This window comes from Petaurus breviceps, unplaced genomic scaffold, assembly GCF_028583685.1.
Source record: "Petaurus breviceps papuanus isolate PSGF00001 unplaced genomic scaffold, PetGlider_PUasm1.0 90897, whole genome shotgun sequence".
NCBI lineage: Eukaryota > Metazoa > Chordata > Mammalia > Diprotodontia > Petauridae > Petaurus > Petaurus breviceps.
The window spans coordinates 2,830,058-2,852,605 of record NW_027187374.1 but is presented as its reverse complement, the minus strand read 5'-3'; the positions used below and the strand labels follow the sequence as shown (position 1 = coordinate 2,852,605).

General features: G+C 33.8%; 1 protein-coding gene across 1 annotated transcript in view; it reads left to right on the top strand.

Moving 5' to 3' along the window:
- The window catches only part of DSCAM (DS cell adhesion molecule), an 870,593-nt gene that overhangs the window by 776,590 nt on the left and 71,455 nt on the right, over positions 1 to 22,548 (top strand). Inside the window, exons 22-24 of the mRNA XM_069074855.1 lie at positions 2,006 to 2,123; positions 5,460 to 5,623; positions 10,594 to 10,692. Coding sequence (XP_068930956.1) covers positions 2,006 to 2,123; positions 5,460 to 5,623; positions 10,594 to 10,692 — 381 coding nt within the window. The remainder of the gene's footprint in view (positions 1 to 2,005; positions 2,124 to 5,459; positions 5,624 to 10,593; positions 10,693 to 22,548) is intronic.

The window sequence follows — 22,548 nt, the reverse complement described above, 5'->3', positions numbered from 1 at the left end:
AAGATGGAAAATTATATGTTTTGTGCAGTCTCCATTAATTCTAAAAAGGAATTATAGAAGTAGCTTAATAAAGCAAGATACTCATCAAGGAACACAAAGCAACCCAGAGGTTTGTGCCTTGGGAACAACTCAGGAATTTACCTCCTAGTGAAGAGTCTCTGCCATTCCTGCCCTTTCCTACATCATCCTATTAAAACCAGCATGAAATATTAAATCAACCCAGCCATGCCAGGGAGGGGAGGGAGAATATGGGAAGGTGAAACAATCATGTTCCCTACTGCTTGAAGTGATCCCTAGGTTAGAGAACCCCAAGGCATCAGAAGCTCTGCCAGAAACACCTACACAAGCCCATGAAAAGGGGCAGATGTTAATTCAAAGCAACAGGAGAAATAAGGAACCAAAAGGACTGGGGGAGAGGGTAAAAGCACATGGTCACTTTGGGCTTAAGGGAAAAGGAGACTGGAATCCAGCTGGAGTCAATCCTGTCCATACATAAGCTTTTATGGGAGGGAAAAAAGTTCAAGAAAAATAAATTCACCAACATGGAAGGAAACAGATAATTTTAAGGTATAACCTTGGGAGTATCCAACAAAGAGAGAGGAGTCAGGAAGAGTCCAACAAGGAAATCCTAGGGGAAAAAGTGGCAAATATTAAAGGAACTGAGGCTGAGAAAGGTTATGTGATTTGAACATGGTCATGCAGCAAATAAAGAATCTTAAGCAACATTTAAATTCATTGGTTTTTTTGCTTTTTGGAGGGCAGTTGGGATTAAGTGACTTGCCCAAGGTTACACAGCTAGGTTTTGTGTTGTGTCTGAGTTTGGATTTGAACTCAGGTCCTCCTGACTCCAGGGCCAGTGCTCTATTCACTGTGCCACCTTGCCGCGCCTAAATTCAAATTTTAAATTCAGATTCCTAGCGGCCTAGGAAGGAATTAAAGGACAGAGCTCAAACTATATTATAAAGCAACAATCATCAAAACTATTTGGTGCTGGTTTAAAAAAATTAGATCAATGGAGCAGACTAGACAAAATAATAATAACTAATATAACTTAATAAGCCCCCAAACATAAATTATCTAGAAAAGAGTCCCCTATTGATAAGAACTGCTAGCAAAATTTGAGATTTATCTGGCAGAAATTATATTTAGGCCAATATCTTATACCATATTCCAAAATAAATTCAATATGTATACATGACCTGATTAAGGATCATGTCATAAAAAATTACATTACAAGTAAACTATATACTTTTCACAACTTTGAATAAGGGATGAATTATTTTTTGTTCAATTTATTTATTTATTTTTATTTTCCAACATTAATTTCCACAAGATTTTGAGTTACAAATTTTCTCCCCATCTTTCCCCTACACCCCACCCCAAGATAGTGGTCCTACTGAATACCCCTTCCACCAAACTGTTCTCTCCTATATCCTCCCCCCCCCCAACTTTCTAGTAGGGCAAGATGGATTTCTATACCCCATTTCCTGTATATCTTATTTCCCAGTTGCATGTAAAACAAATTTATTTTTAACATTTGTTTTAAAAACTTTGATTTCCAGATTCTTTCCCTTCTTCCCTCCTCACTCACCCCCACTGGAAGGACATGTAATTTAATATAGGTTATACATGTGTAGTGGCATAAAACATTTCCATAGTAGTTATATTATGAGAGACTAACTATATTTCCCTCCATCCTATCCTGTCCCCCACTTATTGTATTTTCTACTTTGACCATAAGGGATGAATTCTTAATCAAAAAAGGAATAGAGGCCAAAAAAAGATAAAATTTAAAAGCTTTTACACAAACAAAATTAATGAAGCTAGGATTAAAATAGAAGCAATGGACTAGGAAAAATATATAAATATGTGCAAAAATTGTGTGTTATTTAGTAACTCCATTATCTTACTCTTTTGCTTTATGACATTATGTTTAGAAGAACCAACATTTATACCTTATTAAAAAGAATCTTATAATAATATTCTTTTGTTTTTCCTCCTTCAGCTCCAGCTAGAATTCTGACTTTCAGTGGTACTGTAACTACCCCATGGATGAAAGATATTGTCCTCCCATGTAAGGCCGTTGGGGATCCATCTCCTACAGTGAAATGGATGAAAGATAGGTAACCAGCAAGATAATATATAACTTCTGAGCAAATATGAAAACTGTCTGAGAATAAACTACATGATCTATATAGGCACATAAAAATATGTGTGTTACCCTTACCTTTATTTTAGAACTTTGACTGTTATCCTTTAGAAAATTGTATTAGACATCATTATGGTAAAGATTGACCTCCTAATAATTCTTCTAGTCTCTTCCTCTCCAACCAATTCTTTTTATAGTTATCAAAATATTCTTTCTTAATTACCACTCCCCTATTGAAGTACCTTCAGTAGCTCTTTATTGCCTTTGGTGTAAAATGTAAAATTCTTGAGGATGAAGAAAGCACTTAGAGCTAATGAGGTAAGACTTGATGCCAAAAAATCTCGACATTTTTAAAATGATAGTGCAAAGTAAATGAAAGTTCTGGAGGAAAAGAAATGAAATAAAAGTAAAGAGCTTAGTACAAGAAGTAAGAGACTTCCTGATAATTAAAACGGACCAAACAGAAATTAATGAGTTCATAAAATAACAAAAAAAGTAGAAAAACAAGATTTTTAAGACTAAAAAGAAAGAAAATATAAGGTATCTACTATAAAAAAATAACTGACCTTGAAAAAGTTCAAGGAGAAATAACCTAATTGTTGAAACTATGTCCAAAAATGAGGCCTAAATTTTTGGAATAATACCAAATAAGTTCCTAGAAAAAATCATATATCTTTAGATATTTTTATCAACAAAAGAAAGAAAAAGCAAATTCATGAATTAAAAATGGAACTTTTTAAAGTTTATAAATACATAATAAAAAATCCATCTAAATGATAACATTTAATTCTGAAAATCAAAGAATACATTAACAAAGTGAAAAGTGAAAAAAAGAACATTGAATTGCTGAATAAGATTAAAAACATTTAAAGTAAAATAATAAAATAGTTAAGCCTAACAAATATACATAAATAATAAAATAGCTAAGCTAGTCAATTGAAAAGAGCAAAACCAAATTTTCATTGTTGAGGAAGAATCACAACAAAGAAACCATAAATAAAGGAAATAATTAAAAACTATTTTGCCCAATTATATGTCAACAGAATAAGCTTTTTAAATTAAATAGGTTTTTATTAAATCTATTAAATAGATTCAATATTTACCAAAAAAAAGTAAAATAGGAGGTGGCTAGGTGGCACAGTGAATAGAGCACTGGCCCTAGAGTCAGGAGGACCTGAGTTCATATCTGACCTCAGACACTTAACACAAAAACTAGCCATGTGGTTGCCGTCCAAAAAGCAAAAAAAAAAAAAAAAAGGAAAATAGATTAACTGGAAAAATACTTTAAAGAACCCAGTCTCAGGAAAAATAAATTGAACAAGCCATATATTCACTCCCAAAGGAGAGAAAAAGATGGATTTATAAGAAAATCCTGTGCAATATTAGAGAACAATTAATTTCAATGCAAACTAAATTAATTGTTTTATTCCATGGCATACTAATAAAACTACAAAAGGATTTTACCATATAGCTAGAAAAAATAGCACAATTCATGTGGAGGAATGATAAAGATACTTAAAAGAATTAATAGAGTGGAAATTGGGAACATCAGATAGACTTCAAACTAATCTAAAAAGCAGTAATTAACTGTTTGGTACTGGTTGAAAAAGAAATTGAGTCAATTAATCAAAGAGATAATATGCCCAGTGAACAAACAAACATGGGAGAATTGTATTCAATAAAATCAAAGACCCAACTAGTGTAGAATAGCGAGTAAAGGCTCACTTCTACAAAAACTGCTGAACAAATTGGAATGCAGTCTGGTAGAAATTAGATATAGCCCAACATCTCAAACTATATGCCAAAATAAATTCCAAATATATTGAAACATTTTTATAAAAGCTCAATGCAGTTAAAATCAGAAGCCAAACAATTTATTGGAGGGGAAAAATCCATATTCTAAGTTCGTTTGACACAGGTCTCCTATTCAACATGTAACAAACTGAATCATATATGTAACAGTCACTTCCTAATAAATAATTAAAGTACATGAGCAGGTAGTCCTCAGAGGAAGAAATCCAAGCTACTAACAGTCATGTGAAAAAGAATGCTCCAAATCACTAGCAATTAAAGAAACCCAAATTAAAACAACTCTGAGGTTCCACATACATGCATGAAATAATCTACAATGACAAAAAAGGAAAAAACACAGTTGTTGAAGGGTCTTTGGGGAAACAGGCACACTAATGCACTGTTGTTATAGCTATGCATTGGTCTAGCCCTTCTCAGAAATCTATTTTGGCATTCAAGAGTGCCAGTCTTAGATACCCAAAAAGTTTCTAAAATCTTTGGCTCAGGTAAATGACAAAAAGATACATATCTAGAGTATTTCTATTTCACAGCTACATTGCTTAATACATATATCTTTGCAGATATATTTTTTAATCTAGAACTTTTCACACAAAATGTGTTTTAGAAGAGCAGAAAGCATTAGAGTGAACACAATCTAATTAACGCTAATCTCCTTATAATTAAAATTCAATGTAAATAACAAAACTCTCTGGGCTAAATCATGCATTTTATTATTTGATCATCCTTCAGGCCACTAGGCAACCATTGGTGTGTCTGTGATGCATCTCTTCTGACTGTGTACAAATCATTAATTCCTTAATGTGTGGGAAGATTCAATAATCATAAAGTGACTCTACAAAGGACAAAGCAAACTGAAGTTAATACTTTATAAGTTTCAGTGAATTAACCCTACACCATTTTGGCTCAAATGACACCTTAATCCAAAGAATCCCACTTTGAGGAAATAAGAATTTGTGCTGAATGGTAAAAAAATAATTAATGTAAGTTCCATTTGGGTAGCAAATGTCTCAATATATGCAAGAGTAGTGAATTAAATCAAACTAAAATTCTCTCCCTTACTAGACCAAAATCTTAAAACAAAGCACTTTTGTAAGAGAAATAAAAATTCATTAATTTAATTCTTATCAATTACAGTATCAAATATCTGGGTCAACATTGTATATGAAAGAGATAGCATGAAGTTGGGAAAACCTAGGCATAAATCTTTTCTTTCATACATACCATCTATGAAACCATTGGTATATTACTTAATCTCTCATTGCTCCAGACAACTCTAAGTTTCATAAAGTAACTCAAAAGTTTCTTTTCTGCCTTGGGTATAGGAAGTTTACATATCAAGGAAATTATAGTTCCAGACCAAAACAAAGAAAAATATGAGACTGTATTGTCTCCAAATTTCAAGTTAATTTCAAAAGAAATCTTTGTATCTTTCCCCTCCATTTTGACTAATTTTGATTTTAATTTGTTTAATTTGTTCATATTTTTTCCTGTGAGGTAGTAACGGGATGCCCAGTCTAGTAATGGTTGATGGGCGAAGAAGCATCTTCAGCAATGGTAGCTTTGTCATCCGCACTGTGAAAGCAGAGGATTCTGGGTATTATAGCTGTGTTGCCAATAACAATTGGGGATCAGATGAAATTATTTTAAATTTGCAAGTACAAGGTAAGAAATTGTTCATTTTTTGATAATTTTTTTCTAAAAATAGTTTGTATGCATAGTTAAGAAATAGAAACAAAAAAGAGACTTTATTGAACATACTAATAAGTGTACTATCTACCCTAGCACTGATAGAAAGTATAAGCCCAGAAAGAAACAAGGTTTTTAGCATGACACTAAGAAAAGATTTTTTTTAATGTCTTCTAATTTTATTCTTTAGAACATGGAAGAAAGAATGATCAAAATAAATTCTGAATATATACATAAACTATGGCAACATAGCATTTCAGTACTGTTTGATTTCTCTTGAAGAGCTACAAATAGAAGTACATATCCATTTGAAGTAATTTGGTTATACTCAAAGCATAAAACAAGCACCAAATTTTAGGAAGGAAATACTTTAATAAACTGAATGGCCTTTGAGATCACTTTGTATGAGGATTCATTGAAGGAATGAGGGATTAAACTTTTTTATTTGGTCCCCGGGGGAGAATTAGGGGCAAGGAGTTTGAGTAGTTTCAGGGAGTCAGATTTAGGTTTAATGTTAACTCCTCTTAAAGTGGAATATACTGCATCAAGCAAGAATTGCCAGATCATTTGTCAAGATTATTGTTGAGGAAACTCTTACTACATGTGGTCAGTCTGCCTAAAAAGCAATATTTATTGAAGAAACCAGAAAAGTACTTCATAATTATAGTTTATAAGTCTTAAGTGAATGACTCCATCTATCTCTGATTTTCACATACTACTTTATTTTCCATCAATTTATAACATTCCCATAGTATTTCATACTATGAAGCATTGTTCTTCAATATGTTTTTATAACACTCCTTTTAGCCCTCTCTATATCATAATATAGCATCTGTTCAAGAGGAAGCATGCAGAACATGTAAGAAGTAGTTTTAATTGGTTATTACTGTAAGAAGATAGCAAGGTTTTCCCTGCTGGACAATCAGGTTTTTCCACTTATTAAATACATAATCAAGTAATGGTTTTGTTGCTTATATATACCCGTGTTTCCCTGATAATAAGACACTGTCTTATTATTTTTTTTTGGACAGAAAAACACCAGAGGGCTTATTTTCAGGGGAGGGCTTATTTTAATGAACATTGACAGCAATTTTAATAAACAGGTAAATGTGAACAAAAAAATGTAGCAATCTCAATAGGGCTTATTTTCGGGGGAGGGCTTATTTTAGAGGAATCTTACACAGTAAGGGGAGGGCTTATTTTCGGGGTAGGTCTTATTATCGGGGAAACATGGTATGCATAATAAAGAAAGGAATGTACACTAAGTGGGAAGAGAACATAGACTTTGCCTCTTAATTTTCTATTATTTTCATGCTAAACCAAAAGGATTATTGAATATTTTTAACCTTAAATGGCATAGGGCTTGCCTAGATGTATAGCTGTCAGAAAGAAAATTTGGTGGGTAGAAAGAAAACAGTTTTCTCAGCATCAGAAGACAGAAAGTGCTGAAATGGCCAGTGGATTCTCCTGAAGAGGCAAAGGTAATAAACTAGCAACAGTTAACAACATCCTCAGAGAGACTATATACCAGCAACTACACAAAACCACCCAAGCAACACTTAACTGAGATACAGACAATTCATCAGCAATCACGGTCAGAACAGTAGAATCCATCAGAGCAAAACTTCCAATAGAAAGGCCACACTCAAAATAAAAGTCTTAGTGAGAGCAGAATGACAAAATCAGAAGATAATGAGTTTTAAGGCATAATTTTGTCCTCCATATATGTTACCTTGTTTCATAGTTCCTTTAGTGTTCACCATTCATGTTTAATCCCTATGCATCCTTATTCCCCTATATTGATGACATGTGCATTTGGGGGAGAAAATACCTGATTGCTACTTTTCCAGCTATGATACTTTATTGCATGCCTTTACTTTTTGTACTTTAGCTAAAGAAAAAAAGTAAACTGTGAGGGCACAGGGAGATGAGCTATGGTTTTGAATACATACAGTGGATAAATACCAATAGGGCACCAATATGTAATGTATTGTCAGCCTTTAGTGCTACATTATATTTTGATGCTTTGCCTAATACTGACCAATCACTAAGATAGATATGGAATGTAGGAACTGAAGACACAACAAAGCCACCTCCCTCTTCTTTCCACTTACTTAATATAAGAAGGTTTTTGGAAGTAGGTTAAGGAAGGGAAAAACAACAGACATTCTCAACAATCCTAAAATGTCTGCTTGGGATCTTTTTTAATGTATATGTGTGTATATGTGCATGTATATATTTGTATGTGCATATACACACATGTATATATGTATATGTGTGTATATAGTAATAGAAATACATAGGTAACATGATAGAATATTACTCTCCTGTCAAAATGACAAATATGTCATATATAACATAAAATGTGACAAATGACAAATATATATAAAAATATAGCAGTAATTTAATGGAATATTACTGTTATAAAATAATAAACATAAGTATAGAAAAGTGGGTTGAGTTAGATGAATTTGTTCAAAGATATATGAGCAAAATCAGGAAAGCAATCACAAAATTATTCCAACAATGTAAATGGACAAAGCAAGTCATAAAACCATCTAAGTGATATCCCCCTGGCAGAGATTGAGGTCCATTGGGATCCACTGAATATAACATCAGATATATTGAACATTCTACAAATATGGATTTCAGTGTCTTACAGGAGCCAGGATAGGGGTGGATTAGGGAAGTGGAATGTCTTCTCATATCTCTTCTTTGAGGTCAAGCTTGTTTTTTATATTATTAAGACATTCAATTTAGACTGTTTTGATGTTGTTTTTTTTATCTTCATTGTTGTAGTAATTTTGTTTGCAGTTGTTCCACCTCTGCTTATATCACTTTGAATCAATTCATGTAAGTCTTGACACATCCCTATATTCATATCTGTCATTTTTTCCCAGCAAATTAATAGATGGTCATCTACTTTGCTTCTAGTATCCCTTAAGCAACATATATTTTATAAGGAGGAAGGAAAGAATAGGTCAAAAAGTGCAGTTCTAGCTAAGATACAGGTATTCCTGAAAAGGACAATGTCCTCAGTCTAGCTAATGTCTTAAAAGTGTCTCTGCTTCCTAGCCTCATTGAGTATTGACTGAATATTTCTGCTGTTTTCAAGATACTGCATTTACTATGGCAACTGATTCTCTACTAGTTCCATTCTCTGACTGCCTATCTCCAGAAAATATGATTTTTGAGTTTCAGAATTCAGTGAAAAATTTCAGTTATGCATTATAAAATCTATATGTATTATAAAATCTTTAGTTTAATATTGAAGGTTTCCAGACTCATAAGTTAATACATGAGTCCCAGTTTACTGTCACTTTGTAGCATTATGTTGCTATTACAAAATAAAAATAATATCTTGTATGTATGATATGATCAAAAGGTATTAGTTGACATTCTTAAGTGTTTTTAAAGGAGCTCCACACTTGAGATGCCTATAAATTCCTATAACAATTAGTCCACCACAATTGGGAATAAATCAGTAAGCATGTTGCCATCAAATCTAATAGTAACTATTTTTTTCAAACAAAACTTGCTTTAGGACAGAACCTAGAAAAATTTGCTATCTTAATTTTTTTAAGATTGATAAGTACAGTATAAAGGTCTTGAAATTGTTCATTTTTTGATGGCTCTTCCAGTAACATTCTGTTTCAGATAAGGCAAAATTAATCAATTGCATAATTTAATGAGTAGCCCAGAAGGATTCCTACTAAATAATCACTGTAAGTGCTGATAATATGCCATGATAGCTATTGCTGTCAGCTTCCTTTGCTCGTTTTTTGTAGATTAGGTAATGATAGCTATGTCTTTAAAAGCCAGAGATATTAAAGAACTAAACAGCTTAAAATTCATGTGAATAGAAAAAAGGGGGGGATTACAAAACTACTATAAGCAAGTTGGTTTTTGGAACAAAAAAAAGTTATCCTTTCCAGTTCAAGGTGAAAATAGGTGACAATTTCAAATTCACATTCACTTCTCTAATTATTTCTCAGATTTCACTATAACTCAACTCATTATCACTAAGATGCATAAAAAATATTACAAAAAAAATTCCAACAGGAATTGAAAACAATTAAACAGGAAATCATCTAAGCCCTTTTAATAGATAGACCTTTGTTGGTACTCTAAAGAGAGATGATGACTAGAGATCATAATAGAAGATATCTCTTTGAGCATGAGGTGAAAAGAATTTATTACGAGACTCTTGGAAAGAATATGATGAACTGACCCAAAATTTCACAAAAGTTTTCTTTATGTATATAGAATGTCACAATAATGTTTGCCTACTCCTATGAGTCATTCCAAAATAATACTAAATTCCAAGAAGTTATATGCTTTGATGAGGGAAAAGTGTTCATTCATCATACTCCAAGGATCTTTCAGTTTCATATGCTTCTGAATATTGATAAATCTTTTATGTTTAGAGATGAGTTGACTTGGTAGGTTTATATATATATACACAGGATATTTGTAATATTTCTGAGAAAACTGAATTTGTAAAAAACTCCTCTCTCCCTCTCCATGCCCTTTCTGGGACATATACATACCCCCCTTTTTGTCAATCCCTGGGAACATCTACATTTTTTTAATCTCACAATTAAATTAGGGTGAGACTTTAAAGTAGATAATATTTTATATCTCTAGTTATTTTAAAAGATAATTTCAATAGACATGTTATGTTGTAAAGTCAGTCAAAGGAATGAATAATAAAATAGAATACAAATCTAGTTGATTTTTTTATATAATGGATTTTGTACTTTATCTTCCCAATGCTGGAAGATCCTGGAGAGTAAGGATTGTTTTATTCTTTGTGTTTGTATAATAAATACTAGTTGATTGATTGATATAAATTAGACATTTTGACAGAAGTGATTTGCATATTTGCAAGAAAATACTTGTCATGAATACCTAATTCCTTTCTTTTCAAAATGTTTTCCTTCTAGTTCCACCAGATCAACCTCGACTTACTGTATCTAAAACTACATCTTCCTCAATCACTCTTTCCTGGATACCTGGCGATAATGGTGGCAGTTCTATCAGAGGTAAGAGGATAAAAGCTATTAACTGTGGTTGCTTAACTCTATCTAAGCACACCACACACAAACAATGACAATTCACTGAGAGAAACAAGCTCACCCCCTTGTTATTATGTTAATTTATTCCAACTAACCATCAACTAACTACACTTATCTATATAAGAAATTATACATCTATATAATTGAATCCCTAGCTTGGAATAATCTTAACAGAAATAGTCCTATGTATATGACTACAGTGAATTTTTTCTGGGGGTTGGGGACAGTCCTGGACTTGTGTTTTCATTATAATGGGAAACTTCCAATGTGGAAATTCTCTCCAAAAATACAAATAGGTAACTCATTGATAACTTGAAGTGTTAGAGAGTTTTCTGGGGCACTGAGAATTTTGAGTAACTTTCCTCTAGTCACATGGCTAATATGTGCCTGAAGTTCCCAAATCCAGTGCCAGCTTCTGAATCGCTACAGAATACTATCCTTCAAATTTTTGCTGTTCGCTTGTGATTAGTAACAGGAACCCTGTTGTAGAACAGACAAAATGTATGACATAACATTGTAAATTAATCATTAATGAAATTAAAAGGGAAAAAAACCTAATTTCACTAGTCCCTGGGATTGTAAAACCTAAATCTTTTATTTTTTTTTCCATTTGCCAAGTAATTCTAGGTCCCAGTGATATTTCCTAATGACATTTTTCTTTTCAAAAACTATATTTATCTTAGTAATTCTGCCTCATCTTTTCCTGAGTCCAAAGATTCAGAAAAGGCTATTTGCATCCTTCATAACCAGTTTCAGAGTTTCTTAGTTCTTTTGTAAAAAGCAGAGGGTATAGAATGTGGAAGCATATTTCTACCTCCTCTGACAATTTAGAAATACTACACAAATGATACTTGATATGGTTTCAACAACATGCCAAACAATATTGTATTATATTTTTAATTCAACTTTACTTTCTCCTCCAAATTTTCTCCCTTCCTCCCGTCCCTCACCCATTAAGAAGATAAGAAAACAAGATGTCTTAGAGTTATGAATAGTTGCGCAAAACTAATACCTAAATTAGCCATGTCAGAGGAAGGTAAGAAGAAAAGAAGGAAGGAAGGAAGGAAGGAAGGAAGGAAGGAAGGAAGGAAGGAAGGAAGGAAGGAAGGAAAAGTTAGAGTCTTGATATCACATTAAAAAAATAAAATGGAAAGGGAAAGGAAAATTATAGTTTTATACTATAGTTTAAGATATGGTACTGCTAGACTCCCTTACCATTTTTTTTCACTGATTCATTTGATATTCTTTATCTTTTATGCCTCCACACATATTGTTATTTTTTCTAGGTCTATAAACTACTTCTTTGGTATTTTGGTATAGCACTAAATAACCAAATTAATTTATCTAGTATTGTCATTTTTATTATGGCCTACAATTAGCTATTAACCTTTCTCCAGTTATTTAGATCCCCCTTTCTTTGTGTAAAAAGTGTTTGGTAATTATGTTCGTGCAGTTACTATGTGTATATTGGTAGTTAGATATGTAAGTATTTTATGCTGCTCATAATTATTTTAAATGGAATTTCTCTTTCTATCTCTTCCTCCTGGACTTTGTTGGTAATATATAAAAATACTGATGATTTGTGCGGGTTTAATTTATATTCTGCAACTTTGCTGAAGTTGTTCATTGTTTTCATTAGTTTCTCAGCTGACGCTCTAGGTTTCTATAAGTAAACCCTCATATCATCTTCAAAAAAGTGATAGCTTTGTGTCCTCTTTGTCTATCTTATTCTTTCCATTTCATTTTCTTGTCTTTTTGCTATGGTTAGCATTTCCAGTACAATATTGATGCTGATGATGAATATCCTTACTTCAGCCCTAAACTTATTAGAAAGGTTTCTAGCTTATCTTCATTACAGATAGTGCTTATTCTTAGTTTTAGACAGATACTATTATCATTTCAAGGGAAATTCCATTTATTCTTATGCTTTTTAGTGTTTTTTTAAAGTGTGAATGGATATTTTACTTTTTCTTAATTGATTGAAATAATCATGACTTTGATCTTTATTATTGGTACAATACATTATAAGTTTCCTACTATTAAACCAGTCCCACATTCTTAGTTTAAGTCTAGCATACTTATAGAGTATTATCTTTGTGTAATCTCCTTGCTAATATGTTATTTAATATTTTTATATCAATGTTCATTAGGGAAATTGGTCTATAGTTTTCTTTCTCTATTTAGACTGTCTGATTTGGGTATCAAGATCATATTTATTTCATAGAAGGAATTGGAATAAGGAAATCCTTGTTTCCCTGTTTTTTTACAAAAAGTTAGGTAATATTGGAATTAATTTGCTTTAAATGTTTGGGAGAATTAGCTTGTAAATCAATATGGTCCTGAGGATTTTTTTTCTTTGTGATTTTATTTATGGCTTAATTTCTTTTTCTACAATAGGGAGACATAAGTGTTCTATTTCTTGGTTTGTTAATCTGGGCAATTTATATATTTTGAAATATACATCCATTTCAATTAGATTATCAATTTATTGGAATATAATTAGGTGGGAATCTCATAATTTCTTTTATTCCTTCTTTATTAATTATAAATTGACTATTTTCCTTTTTGATACTAATAATTGGGTTTTTTTCTTTCTTCTGTTAAATGAAATTAGTTAATGGCTAATCTATTTTACCATTTATTCCCCTAACACTCACTAGAAAAAAAAACATCCTAGTTTTATTTATCAGTGTGATAGTTTTCTTTTAACATTTCACTCTGTTCATTTTTCCTTTGATTTTCAGGATTTTTATTTTGATGTTTAATTTTTTTAAATAATTTGTCAGTTTTCTAAGTTAAAGTTGCATTCCCAATTGATTGATCTACTTTTATTATTTTATTGATGAAAACATTTAGAAATATAATCTTCCCCTAAGTACTGTGTTGGTTGCATTACACTAATTTTGGTATGTTTTCTCATTGCTGTCATTATGTAGAATGAAATTATTGAAATTTTTCATAATTTGTTCTTTGAACCAGCCATTCCTTCTTTTCTATTTTCCCAAAATGTATTTATTTATTTTTAGTTTTCAACATTCATTTCCACAAGATTTTGAGTTACAAATTTTCTCCCCATCTCTCCCCTACCCCCATCCCAAGATGGCATGGCATGCATAGTGATTACCCCTTAGTTTAGAAGCTGCTACATCTTGTGTTATCCTGATTGTGTTTCTACAATACTTGATTCCTTTCTTCCTGGCTGCTTGTAATATTTTCTCCTTGACCTGGGAACTCTGGAATTTGACTATAATATTCCTTGGAGTTTTCTTTTTGGGATCTTTTTTCAAGGCAATTGGTAGATTCTTTCGATTTCTATTTCACCTCTGGTTCTAGAAGATCAGGACAGGTTTCCTTGATAATTTTTTTGAAAGATGATGTCTAGGCTCTTTTTTTGATATTTGATTTCAGGTAGTCCAATAATTTTTAAAATGTTTTTCCTGAATCTATTTTCCAGGTCAGTTGTTTTTCTGATGGGATAGTGCACATTATCTTCTATTTTTTTCATTCTTTTGGATCTGTTTTATAATATCTTGCTTTCTTATAAAGTCATTAGCTTCCATTTGCTCTAATTTTGAATGAATTATTTCCTTCAGTAAGCTTTTGGACATCCTGTTCCATTTGGCCAATTCAGCTTTTCAAGGCATTTTTCTTCTCATTGATTTTTTTAACCTCTTTCTCCATTTGAGTCACCCTATTTTTTAAGGTGATATTTTCTTCAATATTTTGGGAATCTCTTTTAGCAAACTGTGGACTTGTTTTTCATGCTCTTCTTACATCGTCTTTTCATTTCCTCTTCTTAGCTTTTCCTCTACTTCTCTTACTTGATTTTCAAAATCCTTTTTGAGCTTCTCTAGGGCCCGTGACCAATTCATATTTTTCTTGAAGGCTTTTGATGCAGGAGTTTTGACTTTGTTGTCTTCCTCTGGTTGTATGATTTGTTCTTCTTTGTCACCAAAGAAAGATTCTGTAGTCTGATTTTTTCCTCTGTTTGTTCATTTTCCCAACCAATTACTTGACTTTTGAGCTCTTTGCCAAAGTAGGACCTTGTTTCCAGAGTTGAGAGTACTGTGTCCTAAATTTCTGGGGTATTATGCAGCTGTTGTCAGAGTTACTTCTAGGCATCTGTAAATTTTCAATTCTTCTAAGGTGATATGGTTAAAGGAGAAGTGTTTACTCCTTTCGTGACCTGTGGTCTGGTCTGTGCATGACCACAAGCACTCTTTTCTGCCTCAGAGCTGTGAGAAGGTCTCCCTCTCCATAGCCACCACAAGCTCTGCCATGCCAGTGCTCGTCCTCACCCTGTTACTGCCACCCAAGATTGTGACCCCAATCCAATCAGGGCAAAGCAAGAGAATCCTGCCTCAGCATCAGCAAAGAGATCCCTGCAATTGCCCCCTGATCATCCACTTATTCCCCACACCATCTGTGGTCCTGGAGCTCCAGAAGCAAAAGCTGCTGCTATTATAACCTGCTGCCTCCACCACTGCCTCCACCACCACCACCTCTGCTGCCATGGGGCCTGGAGCCTGACCACAATCTTCTCTCACCCAGGTCCAACAGACTTTCCCCACTGACCTTTTACTTCGTCTTTGATGTTTGTGGGTTGAAAAGTCTGAAAACTGCCACAGCTACCAGTTATTCAGTCCCCTGAGGTCTGCTCCAACCTGATCTGTGTTGGCACAGGTCTTGCGGGATTGTGCTCTGCTCCCAGTCCAGTGTGATAGACCCTTCTTGTCAGCCTGCCAGGCTGTCTTCAGCCAGAGATGTGTTTCACTCTCATTTTGGGGGTTCTAAAATTTGTACAGTCATTTTTTCAGGTATTTGGAGGTGATTGGGGAATGAGCTCAAGCAAGTTCCTACTTCACTCTGCCATTTTGGCTCTTCTCCCGCCCCTTCTCTCCCCTCCCCCAGCCATTCTTTAACAGTAACTTAGTTTCCAATTAATTTCTAACTCTTAGCTTCAAAAGCCCTTTATTGCATTTTTTTTTTACTTCAGCTGAAACCTAATAGATTCTTCTCTACCCCTTTATTTTAAATCTCTGTGTATCTTTCTGTTTCAGGTGTGGTGTTTCTTGTAAATAATATACTGTTGGATTCTGGTTTCTAGTCCACTCTCTTATCTTCTTTTATTTTATACAGGAGTTCATCACACTCACATCTGCAGTTATAATTACAGTGTATTTCCTCAAATCTATTCTTTTCCTTCTTTTTTCTCTGATTCTTCTGATTTGTTTGTTTGTTTGTTTTTGCTTCTGACTAATGTCTCCTTTAATCTACTTTCCCTCTTATTCTCTTAACTATTTTACCTCCTATTTTCCTGCTGGACAAGACCCAACTGTGTATGTATGTGTATTCTTTCCTCCTTTAACCAGTTCAGATGGAAGTGAGATTCAAGTGTCGTCTGCTCTCCTCACACATGTTGTTTAGTTGTTTCAATCATGTTCAACTCTTTTTTTACCACATTTGGGGTTTTCTTGGCAATGATACTGGAATTATTTATTGTTTCCTACTCTAGCTCATTTTACAGATGAGGAAACTAAAGCAAAGAGGGTTAAATGACTTGCCCAGGATCACACAGCTAGGAACTGTCAGATCAGATTTGAATCCAGGTCTTTTTGCTTCTAGGTCTGATGCTCAATCCAATGCACTGCCTAGCTGCCCTCTCCACCCTAATACTGTCCTTTTTTGTTGCACTATTCTTCTTTGCAAACCCATTTATGTAAGATAATTTTCCCCATTCTTTCTATCCATCCCCATTCTCCCAGTGTATTCTTCTTACCCATTCTTTCCAATATGCTTTGGAGATCATAAAAACAACAAAATCATACTCTATCCCTCTCTCTGGTTAGGTTCCCTCTATAATCCCTAATGTTGATAGCATTCTGAAGAGCTACATGTATATCTACCCACATAGGAATGTAAAAAGTTTAAACTCATTCAGTCCATTGTGATTTTTTTTTCGTATTTTTCTCTTTATGCTTTTTTAATTTCTTTTAAACTTAAGTACAAAATAAGAAAAAAAAACCATTACTATGTACACAGCAAAACATAAAAGAGGATATAATATAAAGCAATAAATATCAATGTCAAGAAAACTTATATAATAAATGTTACATGTTTTCAAAACTGTTCAGCTTTTCTTTTCTGCCCTGTACATTTTCTTTTGTTCTCTGCTGTGTACTTTTTACTTTATTTTCCCCTCCCTACCCCCCAAAAGAAGGTTACAATTAAGTGTGGAGATAGATAGATAGATAGATAGATAGATAGATAGATAGATAGATAGATAGATATAGCTATTGATATCAATAGATATACACACATACATACAAATATATATACATAGATATCTATAAACATACACATACATACTCATACACATATATGTAAGACTGCACCATGCTTATTTCTACTTGTTATCTGTTTCTCTGAAGGTAGATAGCATCTTCTTTCATAAATCCAAGTCTTTCTGTGTTTCTAAATCAACCAGCTCATCAATTTCCTATACCACAGCCATATTCCAACTCAATCCCCTTCTGAGAGAGTCTCTGTGAAAGTTTTTCCCCAGTTTTCTGCATTCCTTCTATTCTTATCTATATAGGTTTTTACATAAGAAAATTTTAATTTAAAATAATCAAAATTATCCATTTTATACTTCAACAATTCTCTCACCTTGTAATGTGATTTAAGGTCTGATACTACTAGATCTGCTTCCTTTACAGTTTCTTTGTAGTTCCTGACCTTTTGTTCTTCTAAATGAACTTTTTAATTATTTTTTTCTAACTCAGCAAGTTAATTTTTAGTGACTTAGTTGGGATGGTATTACATAAATTGTTTAGTTACATAAAATTGTCATTTTTTGTTATATTGGCTTTACCTAGTCATGGACAATAAATATTGTTTCAATTATTTAGATCTAAGTTTATTTGTATAAAAAGTGCTTTATGTTTATATTAGTATAGTTCCTCTATCTTTTTTGGCAGGTATATTCTCAGGTATTTTATACACTCTAGTTATTTTAAATGGTCTAAAGCAACATTTTTTAAGCAATTGGGGTTAACTTGCTCAAAGTTACATGGCCAGTTATTTCTGGGTGTGGGGCTAAGTATCAGAGCCCAGATTCGATCCCAGGTCATCCTGACTCTGGGGCCGGTGCTCTTACTCACTCTGCCACCTGGTCACCCCTAAGCATTGGGGTTAAGTAACTTGCTCAAGGTTACACGCCCAGGTGTTTCTGTGTGGGTGCTAAGTGTCTGAGACCGGATTTGATCCCAGGTCATCCAGACTCTAAGGCTGGTGCTCTTACTTGCTGTGCTACCTGGCCACCCCAGTCTAAAGCAATATTGAATAATATGGCTGACACATATTGTAATTTCCCTATTTTTCTTTTTGATTGTCTATTTTAGCTTTAATTTTGTCTGACATATTGATTATAATCCTTATTTTAATATAATAAATTCTACTCCTGTCCTTTTTATGTTTTTGTGTATCTCTAATTTTTATAGTATTTCCTGAAAGCAATATATTGTTGGATTAAAATTTTTAATCTGCTATCAGTTTGCATTTTATGGGTAAATTCATCCCATTCACATTCTAAGCTATAATTATTTGTTGTATATTTCCCTCCTTCCTATATTTCCTCACTATCCTTCTCACCCTATTCCTATCCCTTCTCACTCCTCTTCCATACTTCAATGTGCTACCTTGCCCTCCTATTCCTTAACCTACCCAACTCTATAAGAGTTCCTCCCTTATCCTCTACTCCGCCTCTATCCCTTTGCCCTCTTCTTTCTGAGTATAGAAGAGTTTTATACCCGTGTGTGTGTGTATGTTGTTCTCCCTTTAACCCATTCCCACTGAGAGTAAGGTTTCAGCAATACCCACCCTTCCCCCTCCCTCCCAACTAGCTTCTTCTTTCTCAATGTTTTTCTTTTTTTGTTTCATTTGTATGAGATAATTGCTCCTTTTTATCTCTCCCTACAGTTTTTTAGAATCACCCTGTCATACTCACCTAAGTCCTACTTTTAAACTACCAAAATAAAAATAATTGTCATAATAGAATTGATAACATTTTCATATAAAAGAAGTAAATGAATTGGCCTTATTAAATCTCTTATAATTGGTCCTTAATGTTTACTTTTTATTTCTTCTGGATGTTTTGTGTTAAATTTCCCTTACATTCTCCTGTTTTTGTCACAAATGCCTGAAAGTCAGTTCATTAAGTGTTCATTTTTTTTCATTCATTGTTATACTTAACTTTCTGGGTAAATTACCTTTGTTCATAACTCCAGCTCTTTTGCTTTACAAAATATAATATTCCAAGATGTATGGTCCTTCAACATAGTAGCTGCTAGGTCTTGTGTAATTCTTTTTGTAGTTCCATGATATTTAAATTGTTTGCTTCCTTGTTGCTTCCAATATTTTCTCCTTAACCTAGGAGCTTTGAAACTTAGCTATTATATTTCTGTAAATTTTCCTCCTAGGATCTCTTTTAGGTAGTGATTGGTGGATTTTTTTTCTATTTCTGCTTTGTCCTCTTGTTCTAGAAATTCAGGGCAATTTTCCTGGATAATTTCTTGTACTATTGTGTCAAGATTCTTTTTTACCATAATTTTCAGGCAATCCAATTATTCTCACATTATTTTTCTTCAATCCGTTTTCCATATCAGTTGTTTTTCTGATGTTTCATATTCTCTTCTATTTTTTCATTTTTTTTATTTTTATTTTATTATTTCTTTATGTCTTATAACATCATTAGCTTCCCTTTGCCCAATTCTAGTTTTCAAGGAGTTATTTTCTTCCTTAAGTTTTTGGTTCTCTATTTCAATTTGGTTGATTTTCTTTTCGTAATTTTCTTGATTTTCTTGTATTGCTATAATTTTTTTCCCCTAATTTTCCCTCAGTCTCTCTGATTTTTAAAGTTCTTATTAAGTTCTTCTCAGAATCTTTTTGTGTTTGGGACCATTTGACATTTCTCACTGAAAAAGGAGTGGCTTTTTTAGCTCCATTATCTTCCTCTGAATATAAACCCAGATCTTCTCTATCTTCATAGTAGCTATCTATGATTGGGTTCTTTCTCATTTGTTTTCTTGCTCATTTTTATATTTTTTAGTTTTGTTTTGTTTTTTGCAGCTATTAGTGTGATCAAGTTCTATTCCTGAGGCATGGGGAGTAATGCCCTAAGCCTCAGGTCTATCTTATTGTTGTTTTCTGAGGTCTGTCCTAGGACTCAACCTTGGGTTCTCCTCTTCACTGGTAAGTCATGTCTAGAGCCCCAAGTCACTCTTTCCTGCAAAAGATCTTACTCCCTGTGGTCCTTCCAGTAGCTGCAAACTACAGCTGTCCTCTCTTCCCTGGAACTGAAACAAGGGACTCTAATCTCCTGTGAGTGCCCACAGCCAGCAGGGTCCCCACTCTTCTGCTACAGCACTCACCAGGTGTGTACTAGCTCCTTTTCCCTGCAGCCACATCCCAAGACACATCTAATCAACATAGCTGTTTTTGGCATCCCTCAACAGTGGAACATCCTTCAGTCTTATCCTCCTCACCTGTCAGACCCCACACTGTCCTGGAATTGAAAACTTCTAAGGCTAAGTCTTCCTCCCAACCTGAGCTGACACCAGAGCTTGTTGTTTGTTGATTCCACAGAATTGTCCTAGAGGTGTTTGCTCTCCACTCAGCTAAACCTCTATCCCTGGAGGTCAAACCTTTCCTGGGGTCTTCTTAGGTTTTCTTAGGAGAACAACTGCTTTGCCTTGGCTTTTGTTCATATCTGCTGCTCTACATTTCTCTGAGACAATATTCTGTCTTTTTCTATGGAGGAAATTTGGAGAACTAAAATTTTTCTGACCTACTCCCCCATCTTCCCAGAATCCTCTCTTTGCTTCTCTTGTTTCCAATGCTTATATCTCAGATTTTCTACTCAACTCTAGTCTTTTCCTTAGGAATGCTAAAGAAAGTTCTCTCTTTCATTAAAGGTCAATTTTCCCCTGGAAGTTTCATACTCTGTTTTTCTGGTCAGGATATTCTTTATGGCAAGTCTATATCCTTTTCATCTGGAATATCATATTTTAATAGTCTTCATTGCATTAAACTGGTAGCTGCTAAATCTTGTGTGATCCTGACTGTGACTCCCTAGTGGCTTAATTCTTTCTTTCTTGCTGCTTACAGTATTTTTTCTTTGGCTTGGGAACTCTGGATTTTGGCTATAATATTCCTGGGAGTTTTCATTTTTTACTTTCTTCCAGAACATGACTGATAGATTCTTTCAATTTCTATTTTGTTATCTAGTTCAAAGCTATCTTTGGCAGCTTTCATTTGTGATTTCTTGAAATATAATGTCTAGGCTCTTTTTTTTGTTCATGGTTTTCAGGCAGTCCAATTGTTCTTAAGTTATTACTCCTCTATCTATTTCCCAGGTCAGTTCTTTTAACTTCATTTTTTTTATTTTCTTCTACTTTTTCAATCTTTTGACTTTGTTGCACATTTCTTGATATCTCATGGAGTCATCAGCTTCCATTTGGCCAATTCTAATTTTCAAGGAGTTAAGTAGTTTTATACCTCTTTTTCCAAGCTATTAATTCTCTTTTCATATCATTCTTCCCTTGCCCTTGCTTCTTTTCCCATGTTTGTCCTCTACTGTTCTCAATTTGCTTTTAAAAATCATTTTAGTTCCATTTTAAACTCTTGCTTTCACTTTTTAACCCTAGGAATTCTCACCAGACTTGTGTTCAAGCTATGTTTTTTAGGCTTTTCTTGTAGATTTTGAGTCATTCTCTTGTGTGTTTGGTTTTAGAGTTTCCCTATTGCAGCAATAACATTATGATAGGATTTTTTTGCTAGTTCAGTCTTCTAACCAACTTATTGACTTTGTACTTTATGTTAGTTCTGGGCTTTGCACAATTCTGTGGGAGGAAGGGGATATCTGGCCTGAGGAGCTGCCTTTTCACATACTTCTGCTGCTTCTTCTACAGCTCCAGCTTTCAGTACTCACAAAATTTAGAGGGAGATTTAGTTACTGCCTTCCTTATATGAGCTCCATACCCAGGTTTGGATATGTTGACTTGTCCCTCATCAAGTGTTTCAGTAGAATATTGCTTGATTCAACCACTTTTAGTCCACTGGGAGTCTCTCTAGGTTTAAAGTAACTGAAATGCTGAGTCCACTTTGATCTGGGATGCTATACTCTGATCCTGTCATCAGTACCAAACAGTTTACTGTTTGCTTCTGCAGTTTGTTGCTTGCTAAGTATACAGTTAGGGCCAATCATCACTACAGTTGCTCTCCACTCTAGATCTATGACCCAGAACTGTGCAGTAGGCAACAAAGGTGCCAGATGGTAAAATTCCTCTACCTAGTACAAATTCAGGAGTCACTTGGGATCCCTTTTTGACCCACTGCCCTGGTGCCTGTTTCAGTCCTATTTTGTGCCTGTATGCCATTCCATAACCCACCTGTATCCCTGGCCAAATCCAGTCCTTAGTGTCTGCAGACCTCTCTTCCTCTCCTCCTAAGTTACCTTTGACTAGGAAGATAACTCAGTGTGATTTTTCTTTTTTTTTCTGAACAGAATTAGGACAGGCCCATTTCCTAGATTTTTATCAAGGAGTTCCTCATTCTGTCATCTTGACTATGCCTACATCAATTGAAATTAATTATAACATTCTTTGAATAGCATTGCAAGAGAAATTCTAAGAGACAACATTCTGAGCATGATCAATTAATTAGCATGGCTAACAACTGCCAACAGATAGACTCAACAGCCTCTCAATGACCAAAGACCCCAAGTGAGGGCAGACAGGGTCTTTTTAATAATCACTATTAACA